General features: G+C 39.8%; 1 protein-coding gene across 7 annotated transcripts in view; it reads left to right on the top strand.

Annotated features, from left to right (window-relative positions):
• The first annotated feature begins 65 nt into the window (after window positions 1–65).
• The window catches only part of UBE2E3 (ubiquitin conjugating enzyme E2 E3), a 90180-nt gene continuing 80013 nt past the window's right edge, over window positions 66–10232 (top strand). The window contains exons 1-3 of one of the 7 annotated variants that reach the window (XM_082397619.1): window positions 66–210; window positions 1676–1894; window positions 3671–3721. In XM_082397619.1, coding sequence (XP_082253745.1) covers window positions 1701–1894; window positions 3671–3721 — 245 coding nt within the window. In that variant the 5' untranslated portion in view covers window positions 66–210; window positions 1676–1700. Of the gene's footprint in view, window positions 211–245; window positions 641–783; window positions 1160–1675; window positions 1895–3670; window positions 3722–10232 lie in introns of those variants that run through there. The other 6 variants (XR_014246183.1, XM_082397621.1, XM_082397616.1 and 3 more) reach the window with 6 other exon arrangements.

The following is a 10232-nucleotide window of genomic DNA, read 5'->3' as shown; positions in this document are numbered from 1 at the left end:
GCGCCCGTGCCCCCGCCTTCTCCGGTACCAGCTCCGCGGCCAAGGGCGTCAGGGGCCAGTCCGCCGGGTCCCCGCCGCGCTCTTTGTCCTGGCCGCGCGCGGGCGGACGCGTGCGCCCCCCGGGTGAAGGGAGGTGCGGAGAGAGCGCGCGGGAGCGCGCGAGAACAGCTCGCGCCCGCCGGGCGCCGGCGGCGCGCGCCCGTCCGCCAGGCAAGCAGCGAGCGAGCACGCGCGCCGCCGCCGCGCCCTCCCCTCCCCCCGCGCTCGCCTCGGAACTTGCTGACTGCGCGGCCGGGAGGAGCCGAGCCGGGCGGCGGCGGCTGGAGGCCACAGTGCGCGGGGGTCTCCCGCGTCCCCTACGCCTCGCCGGGAGCTCGCGCCCTCGCCCAGCCGAGCTCCCACCCCCCACTTTTTTCCGAAGGCGCTGGGCGGCGCCACCCTCCGGCCGGAGCCCGGCACTGCACAACCCCCTCCGACTTTCAATGTTCCACACTCCCCGGCCAGAGCCTCCTCGGCTTCTTTTTTTCCCTCCCCCCCCTTTCCCCCCCCCAGCTGCCTCCATTTCCTTAAGGAAGGGTTTTTTTCTCTCTCCCTCCCCCACATCGTAGCGGCGCGCGAGCGGGCCGGGCGGGCGGCCGAGGTAAGGCGGCGGGGCCGGGGGGCCGCGTGGGGGGCGGCCGGGGCGGCGGCGGCGGTGGGGGAGGGGGCGGGGGCGGGCAGCTTTGTTCGCGCCGGGAGCCCGCGCCGCCGGTGTCCGCGAGCCGCGGCGGGGCCGGCCGGGCTGCTCGCATCACTTGGCGCCCGGCGCGGTGAGCGCTGCCCGCGGCCCCCGCGCGGCCCTCCCCACAAAGGGCCGCGGAGCTGCGTGGCCGCCGTCGCCGGCCGCGGCTCGCCTCGGCGGGCGCGGAAATTTGTTGCACTTCTTGGGGCTTTGTTTGTTTGTTTTTCCTCTCAAATTTTTTTTTTCGTTATTTTGGACAAAATGTCGGTCCGTGATGTAAAAATTGAGCGAGGAACCTTGATGGCACGGGGAGCTTTGCAGAAGGTGCAGTTTGAATTCTGCTTTTCCCAGGGTGGCAGCTCGGTCTTGGCCGGATGAATCTTCTCTGCTGGCCGTGAAAACGGCCAGAGCAGCTTGTTAGTTGATTTTTTAAAATTCGTAAGTGTTGTATTTAAAGGCTTACGGGCTCAGAGGAGGAATCGCCACCTTAAATAAGCATATGGGCTATTAATAGGGTATGTTTTCCTCTCGGAAAGGGAATTTGGTAGCTTTGACCAATGTCAGTGTGTAAATATTTAGACGTTATTAGTGACTTTTTAACATTTTTCAGCGAGATCTGTTATTTACAGTGTGTCATATGTTATTAATGCTCGTTGCCTAAGTTCCCTGGCAAATCTGTTTCATGCCTTCTGAGAAAGTAGACAATTGATAGATTGTCCAAGGGATGGAAAAAAATGTGAGTGGGTTTTCTAACTTGAGTTCGGTAAAGCCCTGAACGCTGCCGTTGTGAGACACATCACCTCCCCTGTAACCTTCCTGTACGATGAGATGTGTGAACACTTTTGAAGCGTTTTCATTAAAATATGATTTTAGGTGAAGATTAAGAGAAGAAAATGCTGTTGGCTTATTTCTTAGACTTACATTTCCTTTCTTTCCCCCTTTTCTCTTTAAAAGTTTTCCAAGAAATAACTTCACCAAGATGTCCAGTGATCGGCAAAGGTCCGATGATGAGAGCCCCAGCACCAGCAGTGGTAGTTCAGATGCGGACCAGCGAGACCCAGCCGCTCCAGAGCCTGAAGAACAAGAAGAAAGAAAACCTTCTGCCACCCAGCAGAAGAAAAACACCAAACTCTCTAGCAAAACCACTGCTAAGTTATCCACTAGTGCTAAAAGGTAATGTGTAAAAAAAGGATTAAGCACGTTGTCAGGTTGTCTTCCAAATGGCTGGACGCTTTTGTTGGTTTTATATCAGTAGCAATAGTTCGAAAACATTTCCTTTGCGCTCAGTTTTATTTGGACTTGAATGAGTTGTCATTCTTTAGGTGGCATATAATCCTCCTCCCTAGAATTAGACTTTTAAGCAAACTCGTTCTGTACTTTGGTAACTTCAGTGAGAGTGTCCTTGAGCAGAGATTGGACTAACATCTGACAGATTGTTTAAGGAGTTGGCAAGGAATATTTGGTGAACCCAAATTAGCTGATGCATTGAGGATGTTTCCTTTTTATGAGTCATATTCGGCTTCCTTGAAATTGACACTTAGGTCCGCAGTGTCTCTCTTCATGAAACTTAATGATCAGAAATGGTCATGTTTGCTAGAAAATTTGTAAATTCAAGGCCTTGGCTATATTTGAAAGCAGATTTTAAAATTGTGCTCCAAATCTGCTTTCAGTTTTACAAACGACTTTAAGTCATGCATCCCAGGTATTACTTTCTGTAATTAGGCTATGGTTATATAGCTCTGTGTCCTTGTGAGGGCAAATAAAACTGAAAAGTAGCCATTTACATTTTAGGTGGCACTTGGTGAGTGACAACTTTGTCATTTTTCCTCTTCACTCTAAAACTTGTGGATATGCTTGTCACATTAATACTCAACAGCAGGAGAAACATATTTTGTTGGATATAAGTGAAAGATCATTTGTTTCTTGTTGATTTATGTTATCTGTAATGGTGAAAAAAAGACTGTCAGTGGGACTCCATCAGTGGTAGTAGTAGTGGAATACCCATGATTTCTAGTAATTATACATCAAATGCTTCTATAGCACTAACCAATATTGACATTTTATTGATTTTTGTTGATCACAACCAAAAGAAAAAGAAAATATAAAAGCTGATCAAATGTTGGCATTCTGTAGTGATATTCTATGGATTTTCACCTCTTTTACATCAATAATCAAGTATTAATAACGAGAATATTTATGAAATAACAGCAGTCTTTGAGATAATTTAAAATTCTCAATTTGTTGTAATCTTGTTGATGAACGTATTAGACACATCTTAAGTTTTGAAAGCATTTTAAATTTGAATAAAATAAGGACTGCGTTTTTTTCCTCTTACCTCAAGGCTATCATTATCTCTTCTCCCAAATTTATTAAATTTAAATGCTGTACTTAAGGTCAGGGAAGACAGATTCAGTTAAATAAGAATGCCAGAATCCTTTGGAAGTTTTTCACTGGTAAAAATATTTGTAAATTTCAAACTCTTTTTTTTTTAAAGATAAAATATTGTCAGAATTATTAATGTGCACTTGCAGTAGCCTGTTAACTCTTACCTTGGTAAAAGTGACTTGAAGTCATTGTCAAATATTCCAGTGCTTTCCCTCCTCCCTTCTTGTCTCATTTGCATATAAGCTTGAAAAGAGAATTTCTTTGGTAAAAAGTGTTTTAAAATACATTTTATATCCTTTACTGAGTACTAGCAGAGGGCTAGTTCTCAAATCAGGTGTAAACGTCTTACTTATTTATAGTAGCAAGTGAGAAAAAAAGCTGCAAAGTTTCTGTTAAGGGATTTGGGTTATGCCTCTGAGAACAAAGAGGAAGCAGCCATGTTAGCGTTACTGAAGGCGAAGCCAGCCTTGCATTTAACTGCATGGTGGTAGAGGGCAGTGTGATTCCCCGGTTATTCTGTAGACTCTCTCAGATCCTTTTTGTCTCTTCTCATTTCACTAACAGAATTCAGAAGGAGCTAGCTGAAATAACCCTTGATCCTCCTCCTAACTGCAGGTAAGAAACAAATCTTGTTTTAATTTCAAATTGTGGAAAAATATCAAGAGATTCATGTATTGTCCTGGAATATGTGTGCTGCAGAAGAGGCTACATTTGCTTCTTTTCAGCTTTGCAAGTGGATGAAACAAAAATTGTCTTGGGTGAATTAAATAAATTCGGGAGGAATAAAACCTTTTTAGCGTGTATCATGCGCTTCGGACTTACGAATATATTGATTTTGTGCTTCTTGCTGGGGTTAGTATGAATAGTGCTGGTTTTTGTTCTGCCCTAGTAGTTCTATGCTGTGTTTATTCAGAAGTACATTGCAGAAACTTCTAAAATTTTGCTAAGCTTTAAAGTTACTGCTTGTGTGCAATCTGAACTGACCTTCCAAATTTAGAAATTGCTGAATGTGGTGTTACAAAATGTAAATGCAGTAAACAAGAGTATAGTTGTTTCTGTTTGATTTATTCAGTAACTTGCCTTAAGGACAAATTTTACGTGCTAAGCTAATGGTTTTAGTTGCTGCTTTCTAGAGAATGCATTGCTGGAATTATTTACATTTTAATTAAATGGCCTAATTACTTGGGAAAATTCTTAGTAATTTTAGTACTTGAAATACATGTATAAAAAGCAGTGAATGAGTTGGAATTTGTGGAAAGAAGTCATTTCAGTGAAACTCATGTAGAATAATTTAAGATTGTTGGTTGGTATAGGTGTATTAAAAGTAACTGGTTGATAATTTTTTCCCTGAAAAATTTTTTTAAATTCCTCTTACTTAGTGCTCAGTTTTTCAGCAGTGACTTTATGGCTTCCAAAATTCATCAAACTTAGAAAACCAGTCTTTAGATAATTTGCATGGAGATACCTGCTCAAGAACAAGAGTGGCTGCTAGAAATAAGGCAGTGTTGTGGTTTGGTATGAAAATGTTTTCTTGTCTTACCTATATTTTTGCTACAAGTTGTGTTCACTTGTGATGATCAGACCTATTTCTGAAGTCTACTTGAGATATAATAGGATATAATCCAACTGCTTCTTATCATGTGTGTTAACTGGGTCCTCCAGTAAGGTGATCTGATCCTTATTTGCTCATACTTGTAATCAGACATTTCAGTTCAAAAAGGAAACATGAATGTAGACTAATTTTAAACATAGTGGTATGTCAGATCTCAAAGTAGCGCTTACGAGCTGCACTGTCCAGTAACGTAGCCACTAACCACTTGTGGTTATTGACCATTTCAGCTGTAGTCCAAAAATGAGATGTTCTGTAAGTGTAGAATACACATCAGATTTTGAAAACTTAGTATGAAGAAAAGAATTTTTGTAAAATATCTTAACTGATTTTCTGAAAAATATTTATTGCATGTTGAAATATTAATATTTTTGATATGTTGGGTTACATAAAATGTTTTAAAATTAATTTCTTCTTTTTACCATTTTAATACGGTTATTAGACAATTTAAAATTACATATGTGGCTCGCATTATATTTCTGTTGAACGGCACTGCTTTAGAGAATAAATAAATGAAAGTATTTCCTTTCAGGCTTCTAAATGGTGTGTCAAATCTGTAGCCATTTAGGGAGGTCAAGTTAAATTTGCTCTCTGGAAGAATCACTTAACTTGCAGAGTGTATTCTGGTATTTCTCATTGTAAAAGGCATAAAGATCTATCAGTTCAAAGGTCTTAAATGTTTTAAAATTGCACGTAAGGTCAAACATTTTTTAAAAGTTTTTGTTGATTTTCTGCAAATGGCACAAACTAGTGTTCTTGTGCAGATCTAGCGAACCCAGTAGGCATGTGTGAGATGCCCTCAGAGCAGTTGCTTAGTGTTGCAGTTGCTGAAGAAATGTGCTCTACATGTTTAGCCCAGGAATGTTTCCACAAGGTCACTGATGATTATTTTAGAGGAAGTAGAGTCTTTCTTGGAGATAGAAAGTTTAACTTGTTATTATTTTTCTCTTTATCTACCAGATTTCCTTTCAGTCCATGAAATAATGCTTCACATTTAGTGATTAGGCTAGTGAAATAGTGAACCTTTGGGCTTGCTCGTGTGCAGTAACTTGGACTACATCATCTGTGCTTTCCCTCGTCACAACTTGTGATCACTGTCAACTATTGCAAATGACATCTTTCAGTTCTCTGCTTCTTGTTACGTATGAGTTTCTTTGTGACTGTGTGAGTGATTAAAGAAAAAAAACAGAAAATATGAGTCTTAGTAGGAGACTGGAGAAGTTTTTTTTATTAGTTTGGGCACAGCCTTCCTTCATATGCTGGACAAGTAAAACACCCACATAGTTTTGTGTGTTTTTCTATAAGTCTTCAGATTCTTTTGGGTGGAAGAACATCTAGTCCTTGTTCTTGAGCAGGAATTTGGAATAGTGAGTGTTTAGTGGAAGCATTTTAGGATTTTGACAGCTAATTTAAAATTTGTATTGTGTTTTTTTTTTTTTTTAATTTTTATTTATTATGTTTATTTTTGGCTGTGTTGGGTCCTCGTTTCTGTGCGAGGGCTTTCTCCAGTTGGCGGCGAGTGGGGGCCACTCCTCATTGCGGTGCGCGGGCCTCTCACTATCGCGGCCTCTCTTGTTGCAGAGCAGAAGCTCCAGACACTCAGGCTCAGTAGTTGTGGCTCACGGGCCCAGTTGCTCCGCGGCATGTGGGATCTTCCCAGACCAGGGCTCGAACCCGTGTCCCCTGCATTGGCAGGCAGACCCTCAACCACTGTGCCACCAGGGAAGCCCTGTATTGTGTTTTTACCTTTGTGTCATACTTGTGGTGTTCTTCTATTCACAAGTGCGTTGGTGAGAATTTTAGCTTTATGATGATCGTACAGTTTAAATTTGTTAATTTTTGTCTTAATTAAAAATGAGACTCTATATTAATAAATTGTAGAGTATGTGAATTCATATTGCCTGAAATCTATGAAACCTAATTCTTTTGACTTTAATGTGTAATCAGAATTCCATTATGGTTTTGAATATGATTTTTATTAGTTTATCAAAGTACGTGACACATTTAATTCTTCTTCAGGGAAGAAATGTAAAGTATGTCTGTGTACATTCAGGAAAAAGTTGAATGGAATACAAGAAAACTCAACAAAACCAAAATTACTCAGACTTGATTAAGATTTTTCTTAAATTCCTTCCTATGTTTAATTAATAAAATATTCTTTAGTTATTATACAGCTGTGTCAAATATGTATACACCCAGGGTGATCATAGGATAGACTTAATTACTGAATTGAGTGTGTGGCTTTAAACATGTTTGAAAACATTTTGATAGTATTGATATTTCTTTTCCCAGTAGTATAAAAGTTTGATAAAATGTTATTTCCAGTGATTTGATGGCATTTCAATTTTTAGGTACTAGAGTGCTTTAGGCCAAAGCATTCTAAACATAGGGATATAACATTTAGTGCCTTCAATTCATACTCTTTACTGTATTCCAGATTAGAGTATAAACAGCTGATACACCAGTGAGAATGAAGGGAATGTGCTATTAAGACATTTACGTTCCATCCAAAGAGTGTCCTTGTCCTCTCAGGACTTGACAGGTGGCAGAAGTTTAGAAAGGTGCTGGATTTTGAACTTAGCCTCTAATTCTTTCTGTATCTGAGGAAGTAGAAAAATACGCTCCAAAAATATTCTTTAACATGTTCAGATTGAATCTGTGTTAAAGTAGGTATTCAGGGACATTTGTAAATAGTTTTTGAATGTGGAAAAGACCTTATTGGGAGGGAGGTGTGACGGTATCAAGTTATAGTATTAATATGCGAAACCTGAAAGTAGGTACTAATGCTTGCAAATTTTGCTCATTTCCTTCTTTCTAAAAAAAAAATTAATAAGAGAAGCAGTTAAGTTCTAAACCAGAAATTGCCAAGCCCTGATTTATTTGTAAGCCTAATTGTCTAACCGGATGAGCTCTATCTCCTTTGGAGGGTTACCACCACTTTGCACCATTTCTAGGGAAGATAGAACTTCGCTGCTCAAAGGGTGGTCTTCAGACCAGCATCATCTGCATCACAGGTGAGATTTTTAGAAATGTAGAATCTTGCCTCCCCTGCTGCAGAAGTACTGAATCAGGATCTGAATTTCAACTAGATTTCCAGGTGAATTGTATGTATATTAAGGTTTGAAAAGCAGTGGTACTGGAACTGGACTGTCTGGGTTCAAATCCCTGCTCTGGCACTTAATAGCTATGTTAACTTAGATAAGGTATGGAATATTTCTGTCTTTCAGTTTCTTATCTGTATGATGAAGATTAAAATGATATCCCTCTTTATAAGTTTGTTGTGAGGATTAGATGAATTAATATGTTTAAAATTTTTTTAACAATGTAAACTTGGTCAATAAAGTGGCCGTAGCATGGTTAAAGAGCTAGTTTATAGCAGTATGCCTTCACTCTTGCTGGCGTTTTCTCCAGTGCATCAGCATCTGACTGTAGGAATAATTTCATCCTAATCAGCTCCGCACCTATTTATTGAGACTATGTCAGGCAGCTGTTTTTTTGATGTTAGTAAAAGCAGTTCCTTGGAACTTGAGTAAAAAAGAAAATAAACCTAAGAACATTGGGTAAAGCTGAACAAATAGTATATCCTCTTTAAAGGAATATGCATAAGGTTAATGATACGTCATTCAGTAGAGAATGCTCTGACTGTCCAATAAATTATAATAAAAAATTCTTAAATAATGGTGATAGTTATGTTTTCTCTTTTAAATGTTCCATTGTAGGAATTTGTAGTTTTACTGTGTTGAGAATGAGATTATATCAATGTTTTTGTAAAATTTAGATTCTGAATTGATACAGTTTACTCGTTACCTAAACATAGCATTCTTTCCTTCTCTCTGATCTAGGGAGAGATTTTGGAAGCTTTCTCTGATTGGTGTATGAAAGCAGGTCATGATCAAAATAACATGTGATATCTACATAGCTTTGTTGGTTGCTTATACAATACTTGGTTTTAAACCCTCCCACACATATGGATAGATTGCTTTTTCTTTTTTACTTATGCATTTGATTGTTATTAGCCAACAATATTAGCCAGTTTATATTAGCCAGTGTGTGCTATGTGAAGGTACCCTATTTTATAAAACAAAATTGTGTCATTAATCATCTAGTCCTTTTGTTCTCAACTCTTGAAAAAAAATCCTGCAGTTGCCTTTTTATAAAAATTAAATCTCAGTTGGATGCTCGATTTGTAAAACAGATAAGTATAGAACTACTCTGACTGAAGGTGTTTTCCATCTCACTCTACTGTGGTCATCTACCAAGGGAGAGTTCTTTTTTTTTAAACATCTTTATTGAAGTATAATTGCCTTACAATGGTGTGTTAGCTTCTGCTTTATAACAAAGTGAATCAGTTATACATATACAATATGTTCCCATTTCTCTTCCCTCTTGCATCTCCCTCCCTCCCACCCTCCCCATCCCACCCCTCTAGGTGGTCACAAAGCACCGAGCTGATCTCCCTGTGCTATGCGGCTGCTTCCCACTAGCTATCTATTTTACATTTGGTAGTGTATATATGTCCATGACACTCTCTTACCCTGTCACATCTCACCCCACCCACTCCCCATATCCTCAAGTCCATTCTCTAGTAGGTCTGTGTCTTTATTCCCGTCTTGCCACTAGGTTCTTCATGGCCTTTTTCTTTTTTTCCCTTAGTTTCCGTATATATGTGTTAGCATACTGTATTTGTTTTTCTCTTTCTGACTTACTTCACTCTGTATGACAGACTCTAACTCCATCCACCTCATTACAAATACCTCCATTTCATTTCTTTTTATGGCTGAGTAATATTCCATTGTATATATGTGCCACATCTTCTTTATCCATTCATCTGTCGATGGACATTTAGGTTGCTTCCATGTCCTGGCTATTGTAAATAGAGCTGCAGTGAACATTGTGGTACATGACACTTTTTGACCTATGGTTTTCTCAGGGTATATGCCCAGTAGTGGGATTGCTGGGTCGTATGGTAGTTCTATTTGTAGTTTTTTAAGGAACCTCCATACTGTTCTCCATAGTGGCTGTATCAATTTACATTCCCACCAACAGTGCAAGAGGGTTCCCTTTCCTCCACACCCTCTCCAGCATTTATTGTTTCTAGATTTTTTGATGATGGCCATTCTGACCGGTGTGAGATGATATCTCATTGTAGTTTTGATTTGCATTTCTCTAATGATTAATGATGTTGAGCATTCTTTCATGTGTCTGTAGGCCATCTGTATATCTTCTTTGGAGAAATGTCTATTTAGGTCTTCTGCCCATTTTTGGATTGGGTTGTTCGTTTTTTTGTTATTGAGCTGCATGAGCTGCTTGTAAATCTTGGAGATTAATCCTTTGTCAGTTGCTTCATTTGCAAATATTTTCTCCCATTCTGATGGTTGTCTGATAGTTCTTATTTTATTATTAATTAATTACATTTTGGCATCAGCATAGACCTCAAAAATCATGAGGATTTTTCTTGGTACTTGGACATTCCTGATAATTTTAAATGTTTTATTTTTCAATAAGCTAATAATTGGT

The sequence above is a fragment of the Balaenoptera borealis genome (assembly GCF_965194805.1).
Source record: "Balaenoptera borealis genome assembly, chromosome: 6".
NCBI classification, from domain to species: Eukaryota; Metazoa; Chordata; class Mammalia; order Artiodactyla; family Balaenopteridae; genus Balaenoptera; species Balaenoptera borealis.
The sequence above is the reverse complement of the archived record's forward strand: the minus strand, read 5'-3'. Positions and strand labels throughout refer to the sequence as shown.